This window comes from Pan troglodytes, chromosome 14 (genome assembly GCF_028858775.2).
Source record: "Pan troglodytes isolate AG18354 chromosome 14, NHGRI_mPanTro3-v2.0_pri, whole genome shotgun sequence".
In the NCBI taxonomy this organism is placed as follows: Eukaryota; Metazoa; Chordata; class Mammalia; order Primates; family Hominidae; genus Pan; species Pan troglodytes.
Genome location: NC_072412.2, coordinates 41,621,604 through 41,646,977, shown reverse-complemented (window position 1 = coordinate 41,646,977; position 25,374 = coordinate 41,621,604). Strand labels below are relative to the sequence as shown.

The 25,374-nt window shown below is 41.8% G+C and overlaps 1 protein-coding gene across 3 annotated transcripts in view; it reads right to left on the bottom strand.

Moving 5' to 3' along the window:
* The window catches only part of TNFSF11 (TNF superfamily member 11), a 34,755-nt gene extending 30,938 nt beyond the window's left edge, over nucleotides 1-3,817 (bottom strand). Inside the window, exon 1 of one of the 3 annotated variants that reach the window (XM_522750.5) lies at nucleotides 2,661-3,817. In XM_522750.5, coding sequence (XP_522750.3) covers nucleotides 2,661-2,879 — 219 coding nt within the window. In that variant the 5' untranslated portion in view covers nucleotides 2,880-3,817. Of the gene's footprint in view, nucleotides 1-1,968; nucleotides 2,204-2,269 lie in introns of those variants that run through there. The other 2 variants (XM_063792101.1, XM_063792100.1) reach the window with 2 other exon arrangements.
* Between the last annotated feature and the right edge of the window lie 21,557 nt (nucleotides 3,818-25,374).

Here is a 25,374-nt window from a genome sequence, read left to right as displayed (position 1 = left end):
CAAAAACAATAAAACTAATTCGTCATTTTTAACTGTAAACTACAAACATGTTACTAGATAGTTTGTTCTCATTCAAATGCATTTAGAAACCTCAGATAGTTGATTCCCAACTTTAGTGGGAATCAAAAAACTACTGATTTATTTGGTACCAAGTTCCAATCCAAAAGAGCCGATATAAGTGAAAATGTTAAATCAGCGGCAAGTCAAATGGAGACTATTCTCTTAGCTAAGACTTTGAAAGGTCTCTAACACACATAAAAGGGGAAAGAATTACAGAGTGAACCCCCAGGCACGCATCAGCGCTTCAGCTATTACCAATGTATGGCAAATCTTTTTTCATCTGTAAGCAACCAGAAATTATTTTGAAACAAATTCCAGACACCAAAGCAGTTTTATCTGTAAATATTTCAGAATGTATCTCAAAATGAATAGGACTCCGTTGGGTAACAATTGTAGACACAATATCCAGTAAAATGCATCCCAATCTAGTGGTATATTCATATGAACACATTGCTCCTAATATTTTTTCTTTACTGAAGGAGATAGCCTTTTTAAAATGCAATACAAAATTGGGCCCAGAGTAATAGCTAAATTATTTTGCACAAGTCAAAGGAACCGAATTTTCATGGTATTTAAGAAAACCGTACCCAGAAGTCTGATGACATTAACTTCTTCAAAGGAATATTTTCTGGCTAGACTTACTAACTCACATGTTTACTTTGAAAAGGGGTTCTGAATGTTTCACTATCATCCATACAATCCATACAGCATCAAGACTGCTAAAGGATGATGGGAGATCACTGAAAGCCCTGACTCCTCACCCACGGGGACCACTGAGAATTCCTAGGGAAAAGCTGAACAACTCTAACAAGAGCCCAGCAGGTCACTCTTTCCTACACAGCCATGCCACCGATTTCCACAGCTCCTGCCAAGCCAAGCTGTTCATGGTTCCTAGAACTCCTTCATTTCCTACTGCTCGTTCAACATTGGACACTCTCTTCACTATTATGGCAATGAAAATGCCATATCCCGAAGGTGTTAGAAAAGATAAACAGTGGAGAAGTACTGCATCTTTGATCCCTTTTCTGATTGTTGCTCTTTTGTTTGACTAAGAATTTTAATGGTTTTATTAGGCCACTCTGCTATCTGGCTCCATGCCCATAGTAAGTGGACACTGTCTGTTGAATAAATGATTCTTAACTCATTCCATCGCAGGTGACGGTGCCATGCACAACGCTGGCACTCCATGCACAAGCACTAAATGGGGGTTATTAACAAAATGCTGGATGAGAAAATGGGTAAGCCATTCTTATTGCAACACACTCCAGTGAAAGAAAGACGTTTAGTCACTTTCATATAGATTTGTTATCTGTGTTGCAAGCAAACCACTCAAAAGTTGTCTTTTTAGAAACAACAAAACTCTCAATGAGTAGATTATATTTAATGCAGATTTTCCGAAGTGTGGCTCATTGCATTTCTACTTTAAGTAGGTAATCACACTAGTTCTAGAAAATGCAAACTAGCGGATAATGAATACTTAACAAAAAGCCTATGATTAAAAGTAATGGAGTTCGAGACATTGGCACATGTCAAAAAACCATACAATTCAAGCAATGCCATGTTTTGATGCATCCCGTTTGGTTTAGTAATCACCTTTGAATCTGAAAACGAATGTAGTCCAAACCCAACTTTCTTTTCCCATAAAAAAAAATGCACAGTCAGCCCCCCACTTCCTCTGAGAAAGAGTTCACAGCACCAGACAAGAATATTTGAATGAATCCAACCAACTGCACTGCAATTTCCAAGAAAACACAAGAGCATAAACCACCAGAAAGCATAATATTACAAATTTACCCCTTCCTTCCTACTATCTCTCTGCAGTTCCTAACCGTCGTGCAAAAAACCTCTTCATCTTTCCGAAGGTTGGTTATTTGCTAGACTGTAGTAACACTGTGCCATCACACTCACCTCGCTTCCTTCCTCCGCCCACATCCCTAGCAGGCACGTGGGGCTGTCCCTCTTCCTTCACCCCCACAGGACAGCGCCACAGCCGCAGAGCCCCCATCCCGAGCCCGCGCCTATCTGGTCGCGCGGTGTCATTCTGCCCACCCATTGGGCGACCTGGGCACCAGCACCGCGACCTCCCGCTCCGCGCAGCCCTCCAGCACCGTGGCCCCAGCACACCTGCAGAACAGCCAGGCGCAGGAACCGAAACCCGCCGGGTGGTGGGCGGGAAGGGAAAGGTAGATGCCCAAGTGAAGGCGCTCACCTTTTTTCCTACGTGAACAGAAGTTGATTCTTAACTTCAAGTGAGAAATGACAGGGAGAAAAAGTATGCAATCACTACCAGAAGAGGTGAGAGGCCAGTGTTGTTTCCCAGCGAAGGGACGGGGTGAGATTCAAACCCATCGTCCGGCCAGGGGAGTCCGCCCCCAGAGCACCGAGGAGCTGGGGTGCGTGCGCGGAGAGAGAGCAGGGTGCGCCCGACAGCCCTGCGCCAGGTTGTCCCCAAACTCAACGCTTCCTCTCTCAGAGTCACTTTCCCTTCCGGAATATGCAAGCTCTGGGGGGCCCAGCCCTGCGGCCAGACTCAGTTTCCAAGTGCGGGGGAAGGAGATGGGCGCTCCCAGCCGCGCGCCCCTGGGAAGGTGGCCACTCACCTGCGCTCTGAAATAGAGGAACAGGGCGACGCTGCAGACGACCTGGCCCAGCCCCAGCCCCAGGAGGGCCACGAACATGGAGCGGGAGGCGGCGGGGGCCTGGTGCGGCGCAGGCGGCGGCGGGGCGTGCAGGGGACCCTCGTGCGGGGCTCCGGGGCCGCCGCCCATCTCCTCCGAGCCACGCAGGTACTTGGTGTAGTCTCTGCTGGCGCGGCGCATGGCGCTCGGCCCTCTAGCTCCGGAGCTCTCCTCCCTCTCCCGCTCCCTCCCCTTCTTGTCTGCGGCCAACTCCGGAGGCTGCGGCGGAGCCTCGACGTGGGGCGCCGACTTGGAGCCCGGCTTTGGCTCCTGGGGCGCGCGGGCGAGCGGGCAGGGCGCCCGGCAGCCCCAACTCTTATAAACCGCTTGGAGAGCCCTGGCCTCGGGAGCCAATCAGCCCCAGGCGAGGCTGCCTCTTCCACTCCCACCTCTGGCTCCCCTTCCTTCCTTTCGCCCTCCCTCTCTCTCAATCTCTGTCACTGAAGGGCCTCCTTCATGGGGGCCCTCCAAGGAGGAGGCTGGGGGCGACTCCAGTGGTTCCAGACTCCCCTTGCCATCCTCAGCTGTCTTTCTGGAGGTCCAAGAGATGGGTTAAGGAAGACGCAGAGGACACCTTTGCTAAAGGATAAGGATTGCACCTCAGACATTCCTCCTGCATCCATTCTAGTTTGGTAGAGAAGGGACTTCACATCCTGGAGTCTCGGTTTCCTCCTTAGGATTTAGAAAGTTGAATTTGATGATCTCTGAAGACCCTTCCTGTCCAACCTCTCCCCCCAAAGTGCTTCCAAATATAGTTTCTCAAAGTATTTTGGAAGACTTCGAAAATTTCACAATCCCCTTCCCAAATCACTATTTCTGCATCTTGAAGGTGACATTGAGCGAGGCAGGTCTTGAATGTGGCAGTAGAGAGCCTATAGACACCAACTCTGACTTTATAAAGATGAAAACGGTGCAGAGAAAAGGGTAAAGGGGCGTGTAGCCAGAAGCAAGCATCCGAGGAGGGCTCACCCAACTGTCAGGAAAGAGATGTAACACGAAGCTGATGATACAGTTAAATGTTAGTTTCATTGCTAAAGAAATCTTGCTAGGGCTTTTTCAAAACCTCTATTCAGAACTGTGGCTCTTAGTGAGAAAACAAAAATATTAACATTGCTCACAAATTCTGATACTTCTTCAGAAGGAAGTTGCTGACCAATGTAAACACCCATGAAACTTAGGATGTTTCCACTTTTTTATTAATACAGTTAGCCCACAGTATCCATGGGTTCCACATCTGTGGATGCAATGAACCACAGATCAAAAATATTTGAAAAAAAAATGATGGCTGTGTCTGGACTAACATCTGTAGACTTTTTTTCTTGTGATCATTTCCTAAATGATACACAACTAGTTACATAGCATTTACACTGTATTAAGTATTATAAATAATCTAAAGATAATTTCAAGTATACAAGAGGATGTGTGTAGGTTAAATGCAAATACTATGCCATGATATGTTAAGAAACTTGAACATCCATGGATTTTGGTATTTGCGGGGAGGGATTTGGTGGTGTCCTGGAACCAGTCTTCCATGGATATCAGGGGACTACTGTGCCTTTTTATTTTGCATCCTCTTTCTGCCTAATTCGCTAATGAGTACTTCTCTAGGCAAGATTTGTGACAAATGACAGGTCTCTGAGTTATTAAAGCATGTGTTCTAAATTGAACACTTAGACCTCAGCAAATGTTGAGGAAGAGTGACCAGGTTGGATTTTTTTTAAAGGCAGCCATACAAAGAAAATGATTTGTTCAAATTCAAAAATGCCTTTAGCATTTATATGTGTATCAATATATAGGTTGGTGGAGAAGGGACAAAAAATTTTCAGACTCAAACATAGAAACAATTGATGTTAATTCTACTCCTTGTAGTCTTTGACCTCTTCCCACTTTTTGTTTGTTAACTTTGGGAAGTAGATTTATTGTCTCCTCCTCCCCCTCCTCCTCCTCTTCTTCCTCATTCTCTCCCTGCTCCTTGACTCAGGAAATAATTCCATATTTCTTCTTTCTTATAAATATTGATAGGGATCAAAGATTTTTAAAATGTGTTATAACTAAACCCACAATGATTTTACTATAGTGTCTTCCATTCTTTTTAATGGGTTTTTATACAACAATGTTTTATACATGTTTTTAATTCCTTGACATCTTGATCCTCGGGTTACAAGAAAGTCCCTCAAATCCCTGAATTATGTTCAGGTATACTTGACCCAGGAGCTTCATATATGGGACCGTATGTTACATTCCTACAGAGTTCTTCATATGACATTTCTACTAGTACTCCAAAAATGTCATCCCGCTATCTTCTGGCTTCCATAGGCTGTATTAGATACTCCACTGTCAGTCTACCTGCTGCTGTTTCACAGGTAATGTATCTTTCTTGCCTATGTATTTACTTATTCCTTTGTCAACATTCACTCCCCAACTAATAGATAAACTCCATATGTTCAACGACTCTTGCTGTATTATTCACCTCTGTAACATTCACCATTTCCTAAAAATGTTGCCTGCTATAGTAGGTGCATGGTAAATACTTGCTGAATAAAATTTGAGCAAAGGAATCTTCAAAGCCTCTGCCAGTCTCCCAGTCTAAGCCATGCTTTATCTTATCAGAATGAATCACACTTGCCCCCTGAAGAATTCTGTGCACACTGATCAGGATTTTCTTCTAAAAGCAAAAGTATATGTCATTTCCATACCTGCAATTCTTTGATGGCTTCTAAGTGTTGTTGGTATAAAGTCGAAACCCTGAAGATTAAAAACCTTCAATAGGCCAGGCACAGTGGTTCATTTCTATAATCCCAGCACTTTGGGTGGCCGAGGCGTGAGGATCATTGGAGCCCAGGAGATGGAGAATAGCCTGGGGAACATAGGGAGACCCTATCTTTACAAAAAATGAACAAATTAGCCAGGCATTTTGGTGCACATCTCTGGTCCCAGTTACTCAGAAGGCTGAGATAGGTGGATTGTTTGAGCCCAGGAGGTCGAAGCTGCAGTAAGCTACAATCATGCCACTGCACTCCAGCCTGGGAGACAGAGCAAGATTCTGTCCAAAAATAAAAAAAAATAGATAAAAATAAAAAATAAAACTCTCCAATAGTCCTTCACAAGCTGGCTCAAGACTCCTTTTCTACATCAGCTTCAAATGCTACCTAACTGGAGCGCTCATCTCTCCAACTTCTACACCTGGAGGACTCTCCCACTTGTCTTTCCTTTCTCAGCTCAAATGTCGCTTCTCCAGAAGTCTTTCTCAGCTCTCCTCACCCAGGTGGCTCCCTCTGTTTTATGCTCCCATGGCATCCTTAAATTCTCCTGTCATGTCACTCATGCATTTCTTCATTTACTCTACAGATATATTAGTGAGAACCCACTAAATGCCAGCACTGGGCTAGAAACATGGTGATCAAGATGGAACATGGGGCTTACACCCTAGTGGGAAAAAAAAAAAGATTCAACAAATCATCACACAAATCACTAACAAAACCGTGATTAGTACTTTGAAGGCAAAGTGCAAGTACAATGAGAATCTTATAATAATACTAGGGTCTAGACCTATGTGGGGAGTCAGAGAAAACTCTTAGTACAATGCAAATGTGGGGAGTCAGCGAAAGCTCTTAGGCAAAGATAATGATTTAAATTACTACTAGATAATGATTTAAACTACTCCCAGAGTAAAAACCACCCAGAGAGAAAGTGGCCAGGAGCTATCCTAAGCTGAGAGTGATTGTATTATTATAACAATTTGTTTAACATGTCTTCCCAATTGCATGTCTTATTTATCTGCCTTATGTATCATAAATTCATTAATATATTTATTTTAACAATATATCAGCTAATCAATTAAGTCATTATCAAAATTATAAAATAGTTGAGTGAAAGCCTTGTAAGCTAATAGGTATTAAGAGATGCCAAGACCCCAGAACATAATTGAAGATTCAAAGTTTATGTCAATACTCCACTGTAAATAACACAATGTTTGGATCAACATTTCTCAAACTATATTTCCTAGTACCTTAGTGTATTAACATAGAATTATTTTGGACTGATGTGAAAATTGATTGGTTCATGTTATTGAAAAATAGGGCTAAGTCTAGCTTCAGGAATGGTTGGATACAAGTCTGAATTTAATACCTTTCCTTTGAGCCAGGGAATTAAGTTAACCCCATGCGAACCTCATGTCATGGGCTGAGAGGAGGGAGAGATATTTGTCAAAGGAAAATTAAAGTGCACATATGAGAAGGATAAGGAATTGCTGCACTGCTGGGCAGGTACAAATACTATAGCTGTTCATGTTCAGTCATTTGCTAGATCAGCAATTTTCAAACCTTTTACATTCTTCAAAATTTTGAGAACACCAAAGAGGTTTTATTTGTGTGAGTTATATTTATAAATATTTGGTGTATTCAAACTCCAAGCAGAAAATTTTACCATATTAGCATGTTAGCATAATGTTAATATAATTTTATAAATAATTCATAATACTTTTATAAAATTATTTTATTTAAAAAAACAGATTTTCAAAAAAAAGTAGGGAGAAAAGTGCCACTGTTTTACATTTTTTCACATCTCTACAATTGGCCTGATAGAGTCACATTCAGTCCTGCACTTACTCCGTTACAATATTGCACATGATGCAGCCTTTAGAAAACTTCACTATATGAATGAAAATGAAAAAGGAAGTCATTCGTTATTATTATGACAGACGTTTCACTTTGCTGAACTCCAGAGAGGATCCATCTTCTAGAAGTCACCTAAATTCCTTGGTTCCTTCATCTCCAAACCTCATCACTCCAGTCTCTGACCTCTGATTCTGTCCTCACAGCTTCTCTCTGACTCTAACTCTAATATCTCTCTCTTTTTTTCTTTTCTTTTCTTTTCTTTTTTTTTTTTTTTTTTTTTTTTTGAGACAGAGTGTTGCTCTGTAGCCCAGGCTGGAGTGCAGTGGCGCAATCTCGGCTCACTGCAAGCTCCTCCTCCTGGGTTCACACCATTCTCCTGCCTCAGCCTCCCGAGTAGCTGGGACTACAGGTGACCGCCACCATGCCCGGCTAATTTTTTGTATTTTTAGTAGAGATGGGGTTTCACCGTGTTAGCCAGGATGGTCTTGATCTCCCGACCTCATGATCCACCCGCCTCGGCCTCACAAAGTGCTGGGATTACAGGCGTGAGCCACCGTGCCCAGCTAATATCTCCCTCTTATGATAAGAACCCTTGTGATTACATTGGGCCCACCCAGACTATCCAGGATCATCTCTGCATCTCCAGATCCTTAACTTGATTACATATGCAAAGTAAGTTTTGCCATGTGAGGTAACATAGTCACAGAGTCTGGGGCTTAGGATATGGATTCCTTGGTGGCGGAGGGCGTTAACCTACTGCAGTGTGGGAAAGCCAACCCACTTTTGCTGGCCCCTGGGTTCCTCACTATCCCTTCTTAGTTTGCTTAACCCTGACCGCAACTCTTCAAATTAAAGTCTTTTCAGTTAAACCCCTTGGATTTGCCACCTATTTCCCGCCAGGACCCTGTATAAGATACTTGCTAAATCTGAAGCCAGTTGCAACTAATTTATAAGTGTGGGTATTATAAAATGTATACGCAGCCCCTCATGCTAATAACAATTTTTAAAATGTGTATAATCATAAGTAATAAGTCTGTGAAAATATCTCACCCTGGAAATGGGGTCAGCCTGAGCAACTTTATGAAACTGGTGGGCTTTGTCTTTTGTACTTACCACCTCTCCTTTGATCACTCTTCTTCTTTTTCTGTCTGTTCCCGCCTCTTCTGATCTCAGGTCCAGGCTCATATGCTGCTCACTGAAAACCTAATGAAACTTCTCACCTAGGACTGGCCTCCCTAATAATCTAATCCAGCTTACCCATTACCCTTTACAAGCAACTTGGTCTTATTACATTCCCTTCAGCTAACAAATTAACTAGTATGTGATGACAAATTAACATTCACTGTGTCAATGGACAATTGAATTAAAATTTTATGTTGGCAGTCTTCTGGAAATATACTGCCTTACCCCCTTAACTTAAATCACACAATTTATAAATTTAGAAAGGTGAGTTTTATTTCTTAAGAATGGAATTACAACCTGCAGGCAGGAAGGGCAGCCTGCCACTGGAAAAAACCTAAAGCAAGCCCTTCAACAGAGGGAAGAGTAACACAGGAATTTAAGCTAAAGGGGTTGGCAAAGCATACATATTCAACAGGACATAGGAAGAGCTATGAATATTCATGAAAGGGTGTGAGCATGCATGATAAGCAAACATGCATGTTACGTGCGTCCCACAGTTCCGTTGGGATGGAGATTTAACATTTAAATGTACACAATTAGGTGAAGAAGGGACAGGAAGGCACTCAAATGTGCATCTGCTGTAAAACTAGCCAGAAGTAGTCCATGGTTGGTGGTCTCTTATCAGGAGAAAGTTACAGAAATCACTCTCTTGTCCAATCAAAGCTGTCACTGTGGCTTGTGTAACAGGTGGGGGCTCAGTTATTTGGTGTCTGATGGCTGGGGAGCTGCAACTGCTTCAACATCACTTATCTCAAAGCTAGTGTTGTTTAGCTGCTGGAGAAAGAGGGAGAAGAAACCCTGTGGGAATTAGAACATCGTTTATTTGTTAAGTGTAAAGTGTGTGACTTAACCCTTGCCTGGCATGGCCATAGCTCTTGTTTACAATTTGGTATCTTATTGCCATAAACAGTCTATTCTGTCAGTCTTATTATCTCTGTTTTAACATTAATGCTGCCAGCTGTTGTGTCTAAACAGCAAAAAGAAAGGGATATAATGAGGCATCTGACCTACCATCCCATCATGGTTGGGAACTCAGGTGGGTTTTTTTTATTATTATTATTTTAAGGTTTCTCTGAGGTCCTCTTGGCCAAACAGGGCCTATTTGGTTGGTTTGGTTTAGCTCTCACCCCTAAAGGAGTGCATTTCTAATGGCAAATTATCAGACATTACGGAAAACTGGATGGGAGGTGGAAGAGGAAAAACATCTTGGTCATGTATGAAGGAAGTAAACCTGTCCATAACTGTTTATCTCTTCTGTGCACAATGCTAGAAATATTTAGAGTAATTTTATCTCTTACTTTCTAGAAAGCAACTCTGTTTGACAGGTTTTTAATTCATTAATATTATCTCAGACTTATTCCTAAAATAAAATTAATCTAAAGTATTAGAGCTTTTAAATAAACTTTTGGGAAATACAAAAATTAATTAGAGAGATTGTAGCTGTTTCTGAAAACATAATTAAATAATATCAAAGGGTCTTATTGTATTCATTTCCTAAATGTTTCCTGAATCTGTCTCCACTTCAGTTTTCCTCAGAAAATAATTTTTTATTGTTTCTTCTTTGAAACTCTTATTTTTGCCATATTAGGTCTTCTATAATACATTGTTTAACTTGCAGTTTCATTTTATTTATTTATTTATTTATTTATTTATTTTTTGAGACAGAGTCCTTCTCTGTCACCAAGGCTAGAGTGCAGTGGTGCAATCTCAGCTCACTGCAACCTCTGCCTCCCTGGTTCAAGCAATTCCCCTGCCTCAGCCACCTGAGTAGCTGGGATTACAGGCATGTACCACCATGCCTGGCTAATTTTTGTATTTTTACTAGAGATGGAGTTTTCCTATGTTGCCCAGACTGGTCTTGAACTCCTTACCTCAAGTATCTGCTTACCTCGGCCTCCCAAAGAGCTGAGATTCCAGGCATGAGCCACCACGCCTGGCCTTTATTTATGCTTCATCCTGAATATGTTCCTTCATTTGATCTAGATCTGTGTTCAATATTTCAGCAGTTTCTGTTCTATTATTCAGGTGATCTGTTGGATTTTAAAGTCCAAAATTAAATTTTATTTCAAGAAATCCTTTTTTCCCTTCAATTGATCTTTCACAATAGCTTCTTGTACCTCCTCAATAATTCTTCTTACAATCATTTATAAATTCACCTCTGTTTCTTTACCAAACTTTCTCTGTAAACAAGCTGCTGAGTTTATTTGATTCAAGTCCCTCTTTCAAGCTCCTGAGACCCTTTGGGTGATACCTGACCCTTCTTTTCCTACCAATGTCCATTGGTGTCAGTCCCCATTGCTTCTGGATATGTCAGATTATTAGAAGGGTCTTAGGCAATGGTAGACATCCATGAAGTGAGGGGTAGGGAAGATGCTTCCTCACCAGGATGGCAGCATAAGAAGGACTGGGGATCTCTCATGGCTGGAAATTTCAAGTAGATTCCATATGTCTGTCAGGATGCATGGGATCACCTGGCCAAGTGATTATAGTCTCCCAAGAAGCTATGGGATTAATTCTGTTTTCAGACTTCCCCAAATCTACTAATACTTAGGTCTGCTCATTGCTGTAAATAATTTTGTCCAGAAGTTGGCCCGTGCTCTTCTATTCCTATACTGTCTCCTTAGGTCCTAAAGCTTCAGGTAGACTTTCCATCCCCACATACTCTCTGTGTTATTGAGATGGGAGTGGGAGGGTGTCAAGGAATAAGCCTATGCTGCCATATTCCCAGAGTGCTTGTTCCCTCCTTCTTGTCTGTAAATAAGCCTCTCATCATTTCCTGCCTAAGTACTAAAATGGCTTCCCTTTCATCCTCCTTCCAGCAGTCTCCTCTCACTTAAACCCATCTTCCAGATTGATCCATTTATCACGAACAACTGGATGTATAACTTCCCCTCTTGAAACCACTCAGCAGCCTGCCAACACTTAAGATAAAGTCCAGGCTCTTTACAAACTCTTAATTTTTTCCCATCTCTGTCTTTAGCCTCAACATCCATCACTGTCTTGCACTTAAAGTTCTAGTTTTAGAACATAAGAATAACTTGTAATTTTCTTGTACATCATACTGTTTATTTCAAGCCTCTGTTCCCTTGTTCATGCTCATAATTTAGTCATTCAACAAACATGTACTGCATACCAACCATGAGTCTGGTGCTATGGTAGGCATAAGAGATATAATGCTGAATAAAATAGATAATTGTTGTGCCCACAAAGCTTACACTCTAAGGCAAATGTTGTAGTAACATTGAAAGAATAGAACCTAATAGATGCAAAGAGAAAAAGCATATTATTTCCTCCCTGCAATGAGAGTTTAAAACCATTCAGTAAACTGCTTTATTTATTACATGGAAGATCTCAGCAGACCATGGCATTACCATAACCATAACAACTAGACAAAGCCACCAGATAAACTAAAGAAAAAAAAAATATATATATATATTTTAAAAGTTATCGATGAGCTGATAATGAAAAAAAATCTAAAGGCATGGAATTCCACATGAACATTCTTTTCTAGATAAGAAAGATTAACAGTCCCTTTCCTCCCTTGTAACATTTGTCAAGCATAAACACAGATAGATGTAGTGTTGAGTTTGCTGTAGGCAGAGATATTTTACTGGAGCTGATGTAACAGATTAAAATCTACAAATGCCCAACTATTTTCTCCAATTACTGGTCTTCTTCCCCCACAGATTTTGTTGAGTACTGGCAAAGTGGCTGAGGAACTGGGCTGGGAAGGTAGAGAGAGATCTTCTAGTGTATGAGAGAAACTTGTCAGAGAAAGAGAACAAAATAAGAACACAAAAAATATTTCCTTCAAGATATTTGAAACAAGAGTTGCACTGAAACTACTTAAAGCTGCAATCCAGCTCAGTTTCTGATTGGATTGAAGTCCTCACCTTAACTGCAAAATAATATCTACATTAGTTCTTTTATATACAATGCTTGGTATACAATTTTCAAAATCACATGACATGACAAGAAGCTGAAATGCATGGTTCATAATGAAGAGGGAAAAAATATCCAATTAAAAACAGACCAACAGATGACCCAAATATTGGAAATAGTAGACAAGAATTTTTTTTTTTTTTTTTGAAATGGAATTTCATTCTTGTTGCCCAGGCTGAAGTGCAATGGTGCGATCTCGGCTCACCGCAACCTTCACCTTCTGGATTCAAGCAATTCTCCTGCCTCAGCCTACCAAGTAGGTGGGATTGCAGTCATGTGCCACCACGCCCAGCTAATTTTGTGTTTTTAGTAGAGACGAGGTTTCTCCGTATTGGTCAGGCTGGTCTCGAACTCCTGACCTCAGGTGGTCCACCTGCCTTGGCCTCCCAAAGTGCTGGGATTACAGGTGTGAGCCACCGTGCCTAGCCTACAATAATTTTTAAATAATTCTTTTACATATAGTAAAGAAAACAGAGGCAAAGGTAAACAAAATGGATGAAGAGATAGAGAACTGCAACAAAGAAGTGGAATGTTTTTAAAAATAAGCATGTGGATATTCTAGAACAAAAAAATAAAACATCTAAAATTAATAATTAACTAGATTAACTTAATAACAGACTGGATAATAAAAAAATAGTGAATTCAAAGCCAATTCAATAGAAAATGTCTAAAATAGAGGAACAATATTTAGAAAATTAAACAGAAGAGAACATGAGAAATACATGGGACATTATCAAAAAGTCTAATATATGTGTAATTGGAGTTCCAGAAGGACAGGAAAAAAATGCAACAGAAGGAACATAGAAGTATATTATGGTGAGAACTTTCCAAACTGATTAAAGACATTAACTCATTGACTCAAAATGTCAGAAAATCACAAAGTGGGTATGTACAAAGAAATCTACACCTAGCCAAACCATAATCAAACTGCTGAAACCCAAAGACAAAGAAAAAAACCTTAAAACCAACAAGTAGTCCATATTTTTTCCCTCTGGCTGGAAATCTCAGGTAGGTTTCAAAATTTCTTTCTTCCTTTTTTTTTTTTTTTGAGACGGAGTTTTTGCTCTGTTGTCCAGGCTGGAGTGCAATGGTGCAATCTCAGCTCACTGCAACCTCCGCCTCCTGGGTTCAAGTGATTCTTCTGCTTCAGTCCCCCGAGTAGCTGGGATGACAGGTGTCCGCCACCACACCCAGCTAATTTTTGTATTTTTGGTAGAGACAAGGTTTTACCATGTTGGCAAGGCTGGTCTTAAACTCTTGACCTCAAGTAATCCACCCGCCTTGGCCTCCTAAAGCGCTGGGATTACAGGTGTGAGCCACCCCGTCCAGCCTAACTTCTTTGTTCTTACTTAAATGATAAAAAGTCCTCTGGTCACTTTTAGTCCTGAGAACACACTCATTTCAAAAATTAAAAGAGGAGGCCCAAGTTAATAACAAAAGCTTTGATTCAATTTCACGTTAAATCTTCTTCCCTCCTTCAATTCAGAACTTTCAGTCTGAAAACTTTACCATGGGAAGGGGAGCCTGCTGTGGGTGGGATGGAACTGGAGGGGACTTATTTGACTAGTAAAGTTATAACCTGGGTTGGTGCTCTCTGAGCTTGGTAAAATGTTCAGAGTGAACTCTTTCATTCATGGTACTCTTTCGTATTTTCTTAAAGATTTTCCCACTGGAAACATCTGACTGAAACTCCCTCTCCCTAGCTGACTGTTTACAGTTCTCCCCTCAATTTCTGCAACTAATAGTACCTCTCATTCTTTTCTTCTGGCTACAGCCTGCCTCTGGCTGGAAACCTTCTTGGATGGAGTCCCTTTAATAATGATCCTCAGACTGTCCTCTTCCTGGTTCCCCACGTCACATCCCTGGTACACATTCTGCCTTGTTGTCAGTGAAAACAAACTGTGTTTTCACTGCCTGCAGCTTGGTCTTAGCTATGCCACCAGAGAGGCAGCTTCGGCCACACCATTTGCTTTCAGTCTTCTTAGATGTGAGACAAATCCCAGGCTCTTTGTTACCTGAAACTTCACAATAAATATCAACCTCGCCAACTGCTTATCTCAAAGCTCCTCTCACAGATTCTCTAAACAAACTATGGCTTGATTACTTCAACCTCAATTATGTATATCCTTAACTTGGTTTCCAGATTCCTTCTCTACAAGTATCTTTCTTTGAAATATGGGAGTTTTTGCAACCTAGGATTTAGTTTCCACTTTAACATGCTGATACACAAGCAAATGCAGTCACCATAAAATGTAATTAGTAAAATGTGTCCTGGGAGCACATGAGAGTTCTTAACCTAGACTTGGGAGTCCAGAAAAGACTTTTTGGAGGAAGCCATATTTAAGATGAGGCTTGTGGGATGAGTCAGTTATCCAAGCAAAGTGGGAAGACACACATATAACAGCCAAGAAGCAAAACAGGATGTATTCAAGGAACTGAAAGAAGTTTAGTGTAGCTTGATCAGAGTGGAAGGAAGAATAGTGAAAAATGAGACTAGAAAACGAGCAGGGATTGAGTCACAAAGCTTTTGTCACTCACAATAAAAATTTGAATTTTATTCGGAAGCAATGGAGAGTCATTGAAAGTTTTTTTCTCAGGAAAATGACAGGTCTGTTGTGTAATTTAGAATGTGTTTTGACTGCAATGTGGAGAATAGGTTTCAGGGAGGGTGGTAGAAAGAGGTGGGCAGAGCAAGTTTGGACTCAGAGAGCCAGTCACTAGACCACGGGCCACATCCAGGCCAGGACCGAGCATGGTGGTGGCAGAAGGGGTGGAGACAAGTAATGGGTCTCAGAGGCACTTAGGAGTGGAGTCTGTTGGGTTTGGTGACTAACCGGCCATGACATGGTGAGGAAGAGGAAGGAGTCAAAGATGCCACACAGGTTTCTCTCTTTGGCAACTGAATTGGTGCCACTCGCTGATATGAAACGCTCTGGAGGAAGAGCAGGTTGGCCAAGCTCACTTCACACTCATAGGTCTGAGATGCTGGGGAAGCCTTTCTTGCTTCTGTTTGTTTCATTGACAACCTTCTTCAACCTTCAAACCTCAGCCCAGAGGATATCGCCTTCTTGCTGTTCCCAAATTCCCAAAATTTTCTAAAAGCCCTTCCTCTCTTGCTCCTCACTCACCTTTATTTTTTATTTGTTTTATTTCACTTTTTTGAGACATTACCCAGGCTGGAATGCAGTGGTGCAATCTTGGCTCACTTCAACATCCACCTCCCAGGCTCAAGCAATTCTTGTGCCTCAGCCTCCTGAGTAGCTGAGACTACAGGTGTGTGCGACCATGCCCAGCTAATTTTTGTATTTTTAGTACAGATAGAGTTTCAGCATGTTGGCCACGCTGGTCTTGAACTCCTGGCCTCAAGCAATCTGCCCAACTTTGCCTCCCAAATTGCTGGAATTATAGATGTGAGCCACCACATCCAGCCTGTCATTCACCTTATCCTATCACTTTCCTCATTACAGTGACTTTAACTATATGAGTGTCTTCTCTAGTAGATTATAAAAGTCTTGAAGAGACAGAATCTATTATTCATCATTTGTACTCTCATCACCTAGCAAAATTCCTGCACATAGTAGGCTCTTTATTAGTGTTGTTGAATACAGTGGATCCTCCTGAATCTGAAAACATCGAAGCAGTAATACAGATGCAAACATGTATACGGTAAGAGCTTTCTGAACAAACACATATCAGACATACCCACTGGGGAAGATATCATCACTACAACAATACACATGTACCACATGCAAATAGCGTACTGCCAGCCTTCCAGGAAAGACAGAAGAAAAAGAGTAAAAACTGAGATATCCAGATGGCGCTTTCTTAAGAATTGAATGCCTGAACCAATGTCATATTGTGTCTGGAATTGGTGGGTTCTTGGTCTCACTGACTTCAAGAATGAAGCTGCGGACCCTCACAAGAAGTGTTACAGCTCTTAAGCCAGCGCGTCTGGAGTTGTTCGTTCCTCCTGGTAGGTTCGTGGTCTCGCTGGCTTCAGGAATGAAGCTGCAGACCTTCACGCTAAGTGTTACAGCTCATAAAAGCAGTATGGACCCAAAGAGGGAGCAGTAGCAAGATTTACTGCAAAGAGCTAAAGAACAAAGCTTCCACAGTGCCCAAGGAGACCCCATCAGGTTGCCGCTGCTGGCCAGGGCAGCCTGCTTTTATTTTCTTATCTGGCCCCACCCACATCCTGCTGATTGGTTCATTTTACAGAGAGCCGATTGGTCCATTTTACAGAGAGCTGATTGGTCCGTTTTGACAGGGTGCTGATTGGTGCGTTTACAATCCCTGAGCTAGACACAAAAGTTCTCCACCTCCCCACTAGATTAGCTAGATACAGAGTGTGGACACAAAGGTTCTCCAAGTCCTCACCAGAGTAGCTAGATACAGAGTGTCGATTGTTGCATTCACAAACCCTGAGCTAGACACAGGGTGCTGATTGGTGTGTTTACAAACCTTGAGCTAGATACAGAGTGCCGATTGGTGTATTTACAATCCCTTAGCTAGACATAAAGGTTCTCCAAGTCCCCACCAGGCTGAGGAGCCCAGCTGGCTTCACCCAGTGGATCCCGCCTGCCAGTCCTGAGCCGTGTGCCCACACTCCTCAGCCCTTGGGTGGTCGATGGGACTGGGTGCCATGGAGCAGGGGGTGGCGCTTATCAGGGAGGCTCCGGCTGCACAGGAGCCCACGGAGGTGGGGGGAGGCTCAGGCATGGCAGGCTGCAGGTCCCGAGCCCTGCCCCAAGGGAAGGCAGCTAAGGCCCGGCGAGAAATTGAGCACAGCAGCTGCTGGCCCAGGTGCTAAGCCCATCACTGCCGGGGGCTGCAGGGCCCGCCGGCTGCTCCGAGTGCAGGCCCACGGAGCCCACTCCCACCGGGAACTCGCGCTGGCCGGCAAGCACCGAGCGCAGCCCTGGTTCCCGCCCGTGCCTCTCCCTCCACACCTCCCCGCAAGCTGAGGGAGCCGGCTCTGGCCTTGGCCAGCCCAGAAAGGAGCTCCTACAGTGCAGCGCAGGCTGAAGGGCTCCTCAAGCGCGGCCAGAGTGGGCGCCAAGGCCGAGGAGGCCCCGAGAGCGAGGGCTGCGAGGGCTGCCAGCATGGTGTCACCTCTCAATATCAGCTCTGCCTGACTGGGGATCTTATGTATCTCTCTGTTATAACAAGCTCCCTCTCATGAAACTGTACACAGGTTTTACCAAAGTTACCCCCTGCAAAATAAAAGGATAGAAATAAGTGATTGTCTTACACATGAATATATTCATGCTCCATTACGGAATGAAAGCTTTAGAAATCTATCCTGAAACAAAGTGGCTAAAAAGAGGGACTCTGAGCCCACATGTCCTGTGATTCATTCCAGGATCTGCCACTTACTGGCTGGGTGATATTTCTGTGCCTTAGTTTCATCATTTGAAAGACAAAACACTCGATGGGAGTGGTTACAGGGTCCCACTGCTGGTACACCTAAGTGGTGCAATGGTCTGATTCAGTGCTTATGGGGTTGTTTTAAGTATAATATGAATCAATCTATACCAAATCCTTAGAAGAGTGCTTAATATATGCATGTTGTTGTTCTCACCATTCTTCTTTTTATTATTATACTTTTGTTGTTGTTGTTAAAATGACTACTAGACAGCATCATTATTCAGCCAGTCAGATTTCCATCAACATCAGTCAGCCCTGTAAGTAGGAGGAAAGGCACCAAGGAAAAGCGCTGTCACAAAGTCCATGCACTTTCCTTGGTGGCAGCATAATTAATCTTGAGTAATCATTCTGGCTCTTATCTTTGAAAATAAATCCAGTGTATATGAAAAGAGAAAAAAATCGAAGCACTGGCTGGACATCCCCTATAGTAAAGGACAGCCACTGGCCATTAGAAATGATAGGTGAAAGCTGGGGAGGAGCCAGAAGAATCCCACAGGAAACAAGGAACACGCAATAGGACAGCTGCAGCCTCACCCAGCAGGTGCCCCTTAGCAGTGCGATGGTCCCATTCAGGCCCATGGTGTCGACCATGGCAAGACCTTGAGGAAAAGTCGGAGTACATCAGCATACCCTGTTTACTCAAGTAGAGGCATTCCATGAAAATATGGTCAGGCGTGGTAGCTCACGCCTGTAATCCCAGCACTTTGAGAGGCCGAGGTAGGTGGATCGCTTTAGGTCAGGAGTTTGAGACCAGCCTTGCTAACATGGTGAAACCCCGTCTCTACTAAAAATACAAAAAGTAGCCAGGTGTGGTGGTGTGTGCCTGTAATCTCAGCTACTTGGGAGGCTGAGGCAGGAGAATCACTTGAACCCAGGAGGCAGAGGTTGCAGTGAGCCGATATGTGCCTTGCCTGGGTGACAGAGCAAGACACTGCCTCAAAAAAAAAAAGAAAATATTTAAGTATTTCTACTGTGATTGGTTATAATTCTCTCAAGATGTATGTTATAAAAGGTAAGATTAATTTTTTATCTAGAACATTTACTTATTTTTCAATTGTAAAATTTTTTTGAGAAAAAAATTATTGAGAAATACGTAAGATCATTCTTCATAGTAAGTCATCTGTTAGCATGTTAATATGCCTAAACTCTTTTTTTAATCTTCTTTTTTCTTTCTTTTTTTAATTATTATTATACTTTAAGTTTTAGGGTACATGTGCACAATGTGCAGGTTAGTTACATATGTATACATGTGCCATGTTGGTGTGCTGCACCCATTAACTCGTCATTTAGCATTAGGTATATCTCCTAATGCTATCCCTCCCCCTTCCCCCCACTGCACAACAGTCCCCAGAGTGTGATGTTCCCCTTCCTGTGTCCATGTGTTCTCATTGTTCAATTCCCATCTATGAGTGAGAACATGCGGTGTTTGGTTTTTTGTCCTTGCGATAATTTGCTGAGAATGATGATTTCCAATTTCAGCCATGTCCCTACAAAGGACACGAACTCATCATTTTTTATGGCTGCATAGTATTCCATGGTGTATACGTGCCACATTTTCTTAATCCAGTCTATCATTGTTGGACATTTGGATTGGTTCCAAGTCTTTGCTATTGTGAATAGTGCCGCAATAAACATACATGTGCATGTGTCTTTATAGCAGCATGATTTTTAGTCCTTTGGGTATATACCCAGTAATGGGATGGCTGGGTCAAATGGTATTTCTAGCTCTAGATCCCTGAGGAATCGCCACACTGACTTCCACAATGGTTGAACTAGTTTACAGTCCCACCAACAGTGTAAAAGTGTTCCTATTTCTCCACATCCTCTCCAGCATCTGTTGTTTCCTGTCTTTTTAATGATCGCCATTCTAACTGGTGTGAGATGGTATCTCATTGTGGTTTTGATTTGCATTTCTCTGATGGCCAGTGATGATGAGCATTTTTTCATGTGTCTTTTGGCTGCATAAATGTCTTCTTTTGAGAAGTGTCTGTTCATATCCTTCGCCCACTTTTTGATGGGGTTGTTTGCTTTTTTCTTGTAAATTTGTTTGAGTTCATTGTAGATTCTGGATATTAGCTCTTTGTCAGATGAGTAGGTTGCGAAAATTTTCTCCCATTTTGTGGGTTGCCTGTTCCCTCTGACGGTAGTTTCTTTTGCTGTGCAGAAGCTCTTTAGTTTAATTAGATCCCATTTGTCAATTTTGGCTTTTGTTGCCATTGCTTTTGGTGTTTTAGACATGAAGTCCTTGCCCATGCCTATGTCCTGAATGGTAATGCCTAGGTTTTCTTCTAGGGTTTTTATGGTTTTAAATCTAACATTTAAGTCTTTAATCCATCTTGAATTAATTTTTGTATAAGGTGTAAGGAAGGGATCCAGTTTCAGCTTTCTACATATGGCTAGCCAGTTTTCCCAGCACCATTTATTAAATAGGGAATCCTTTCCCCATTGCTTGTTTTTCTCAGGTTTGTCAAAGATCAGATAGTTGTAGATATGTGGCGTTATTTCTGAGGGCTCTGTTCTGTTCCATTGATCTATATCTCTGTTTTGGTACCAGTACCATGCTGTTTTGGTTACTGTAGCCTTGTAGTACAGTTTGAAGTCAGGTAGCGTGATGCCTCCAGCTTTGTTCTTTTGGCTTAGGATTGACTTGGCAGGCTCTCTTTTGGTTCCGTATGAACTTTAAAGTAGTTTTTTTCCAATTCTGTGAAGAAAGTCATTGGTAGCTTGATGAGGATGGCATTGAATCTATAAATTACCTTGGGCAGTATGGCCATTTTCACGATATTGATTCTTCCTACCCATGAGCATGGAATGTTCTTCCATTTGTTTGTATCCTCTTTTATTTCCTTGAGCAGTGGTTTGTAGTTCTCCTTGAAGAGGTCCTTCACATCCCTTGTAAGTTGGATTCCTAAGTATTTTATTCTCTTTGAAGCAATTGTGAATGGGAGTTCACTCAAGATTTGGCTCTCTGTTTGTCTGTTATTGGTGTATAAGAATGCTTGTGATTTTTGTACATTGATTTTGTATCCTGAGACTTTGCTGAACCGCTCAACTACATGGAAACTGAACAACCTGCTCCTGAATGACTACTGGGTACATAACGAAATGAAGGCAGAAATAAAGATGTTCTTTGAAACCAACGAGAACAAAGACACAACATACCAGAATCTCTGGGACACATTCAAAGCAGTGTGTAGAGGGAAATTTATAGCACTAAATGCCCACAGGAGAAAGCAGGAAAGATCCAAAATTGACACCCTAACATCACAATTAAAATAACTAGAAAAGCAAGAGCAAACACATTCAAAAGCTAACAGAAGGCAAGAAATAACTAAAATCAGAGCAGAACTGAAGGAAATAGAGACAAAAAAAAAATCCTTCAAAAAATTAATGAATCCAGGAGCTGGTTTTTTGAAAGGATCAACAAAATTGATAGACCGCTAGCAAGACTAATAAAGAAAAAAAGAGAGAAGAATCAAATAGACACAATAAAAAATGATAAAGGGGATATCACCACCGATCCCACAGAAATACAAACTACCGTCAGAGAATACTACAAACACCTCTATGCAAATAAACTAGAAAATCTAGAAGAAATGGATAAATTCCTTGACACATACACTCTCCCAAGACTAAACCAGGAAGAAGTTGAATCTCTGAATAGACCAATAACAGGATCTGAAATTGTGGCAATAATCAATAGCTTACCAACCAAAAAGAGTCCAGGACCAGATGGATTCACAGCCAAATTCTACCAGAGGTACAAGGAGGAACTGGCACCATTCCTTCTGAAACTATTCCAATCAATAGAGAAAGAGGGAATCCTCCCTAACTCATTTTGTGAGGCCAGCATCATCCTGATACCAAAGCCGGGCAGAGACACAACCAAAAAAGAGAATTTTAGACCAATATCCTTGATGAACATTAATGCAAAAATCCTCAATAAAATACTGGCAAACCAAATCCAGCAGCACATCAAAAAGCTTATCCACCATAATCGAGTGGGCTTCATCCCTGGGATGCAAGGCTGGTTCAACATAAGCAAATCAATAAATGTAATCCAGCATATAAACAGAACCAAAGACAAAAACCACATGATTATCTCAATAGATGCAGAAAAGGCCTTTGACAAAATTCAACAACCTTCATGCTAAAAGCTCTCAATAAATTAGGTATTGATGGGACGTATCTCAAAATAATAAGAGCTATCTATGACAAACCCACAGCCAATATCATACTGAATGGGCAAAAACTGGAAGCATTCCCTTTGAAAACTGGCACAAGACAGGGATGCCCTCTCTCACCACTCCTATTCAACATAGTGTTGGAAATTCTGGCCAGGGCAATTAGGCAGGAGAAGGAAATAAAGGGTATTCGATTAGGAAAAGAGGAAGTCAAATTGTCCCTGTTTGCAGATGACATGATTGTATATCTAGAAAACCCCATTGTCTCAGCCCAAAATCTCCTTAAGCTGATAAACTCTTTATTATTATTATTATTATTAACATACTTAAGGACACCACAGGACAAGTGGGCAGACTGCATAACCTCATTTTATTTTGGACATTTACACTTACATTTGACATTTACCCTTTCTATACACAATTTTTATGGAAATTGTATGACTCATCTCTAAAGGCATTTATAAGAATATAAAATTTCTTAATATTTTCGAAGAAAAATTAGCATTTCTAAGAGCCATGTACTGAATTATACTAACCATCTTGGACTACAGAAACTTCAGATAAAATCTAGTGCCTTTGAAGGTAAATGTCTATTGTTGGAATTTTCAAGCCCAACTTGGACAGAGGCTTGGTGGGGAAGTTGTAGAGTGGATTAATCAATGGGTGAGTCGTTAATCTCAGTAATCTTTAAGGTTATTTCCAGTCCTGACATATAAACTAGCAGTCTTAACTGGCCCTTCCAGGTGTGATAAACTGCAGTTTGCAAAATGTTTTGAAACAAAAAATATTCTATATGAGTCCATATTTATTGTTCATTACCTGTATCCACTAGAACATTCTGCAGTGACGAGAATGTTCTCTATCTGTACTGTCCAATATGGCAGCCATTAGCCATGTGTGGCTATGGACACCTGAAATGTGGCTGCCACAATGGAGAGCGCAAGTCTATATCCACTTTTTAGAACCTCTTATTTACATTTGCTTATTAGCATTTTGCATTTAAAACATTATATTTCAAATAAGTGCCTGGCACAGAGTAGCTCTCAGTGAATATTATACAATTTTTTTAAGTCCTTGAATCTTTGGATTCAAAGTCAAACATTTAATTCACTCAATCTTATAGGCTGCTTTTAAATATAGTAGCAGTTTCTTATTTCATTCTCATTGTGTCAGAAGTCCAAGGATAATAAAAGTTCAAGAACTTCATGAACCAGCTCAGCACATGAACTCAGAGATTAGTCAACAACTTAAACAAACAAGGCTGGCCAGCTGGTCTCTGCTCTATTTTACCACAGTCTGGGGCAGGAAAAAAGCATTTAGGAAAGGACTTGAGAGTGTTTCCCTCTCCTCATCACCCATCTCCCTCCCCCTAATCCATCAGTTTAACCTGAACAACTTTTGGCTGATGATAAAGGAGATGGCAGTTGGCTCTAGGGACCCCACCAGTCACACCAAAACTGTGCCCCATGGAACCTGGGGCTTGTAGGGCCCCATCCCGGTGAGACACAGCATGGCTCCCTGTGTCCCAGATCTTCCTATTAGTCTGGCTGGGCCTCCTCACCATAGACCTGCAGCCACAGATGACTACAACTGCATGGCTTCTCACTCTTCTGTTGTTTAGTGTCCAAGGAGGGCAGTTTGGCAACACCAAGAAGAGTTTAGACAAATAAACATGATCAGGACACACCATAATGAATGGGCTCCACCACACAGCCAGACTGCCCAGCTTCATGGTTTCAGACTGTTTGGATTCACCATAGAACTTTGCTTTTTCTGCAATTGCTCCATTTAGAAGGACAGCAGGTCCAACTAGACTGGCATTGAGTACATGGTTCATTCAGTACTTGCTATAAAAGTGAAGTCTTGCGTGCAATGTTTGCTGGCTGAGTTTTACCACTGCTGTCCTACTGGTGAAAAGGATTGAGGACCTCAGACCTATAGGCACTAAAGATTAGGAGATACTCCTATGTCAGAGTTTACCATAGGCTGAAATAAATGGGCTTTGTCAATGGGCTGAATTTTGCACCTCTTCCCCCTAGCCCCCACAAAAAACCCTCCTATGTTGAAGTCCTAGCCCTCAGTACCCCAGAATGTGACCATATTTGGAGACAGGGTCATTATAGAGGTATTTAAGTTAAAATTAGGTAGTTAGGTTGGGATCTAATCTGATGACTGTCCTGATACAAAGAGAAAATCTGAATACAGCCACATACAGAGGGAAGACAATATGAAGACACAGGGAAATGACAGCCATTCACAAGTCAAGAGGAGCCCCTGGAACAGATCATTTTCCCCATGGCTTTAGGAATAAGTCAACTCTGCAAACACCTTGACTTTTGACTTGTGGTCTCCAAGACTGTGAGAACATAAGTTTCTGCTGTTTAAGCCACCCAGTCCCTGGTACTTTGTTATAGCAGCCCTAGCAAACAAATACAGACTTTTTCTCATCCCATCTCTGTAAAGCCACAGACTTCTTAGTAGGGATACGACTTCTTTTCTTGGGATCCTCTTTTACTGTCTTGAATAAACAGCCAGGAGGAACACAGGGAACTTCTCTGACCTAGGTTGGAGCTATTTTTCCTTCCTGGACTCTTTTGTCCTAAATGTAACAAATAAGTTGTGTCAATTTACTTGATAGCCCTCTCCCTTTTCTTTCTCCTCTCCCATTTCCCAGAATGAATTAGTCTTCCCAGGAAACAGCTCCAGGATCCAGTCTTTCCCCAGGGAGGCCAGGGAAGCTCTGAAGGGTTCCCCCAGTCCAAGTCAATTCTTTCAAGGTTGGCCCTAGGAAAACCCAGGCTGCCATGAACAGTAACTCTTATCAGATTCTTCTTGCCCCAGTAGTATTTTGTCAGGCTCTCTGGGAACAAAGTACCTGCTCCATAAAATATTTTCTTCTGTGTACTGCCCCCAAATAATCAAATGTATTGATGAAATGAAAGGTATATTGCCTTTCATTTTACTTGAAAGATGAGATGTCTTTATTGCCCATCACAAGTAGTTGATTCCTTTAACCATTCAGGATGGCCATATTATAGCCATTCTATTAGACAGTTAGCCATATTTGGAGAACCCCAAAGGCTACCGAAGACCACAGGGGACTCTTCTGCCCTGTTCTGATGCCTACCCTGGTCTGGATCTATATCCCTGAGAAAATTGGACCTCACGGGTCAAGAGCAAGGGTCAGAGCCAAGCACAAGGCAAGAAAGCTTAGGCTGCTTCTGGTTTTGTTAACTAAAACTATCATTTACTTCATCAGCATGATTCATACACCAGTACAATACA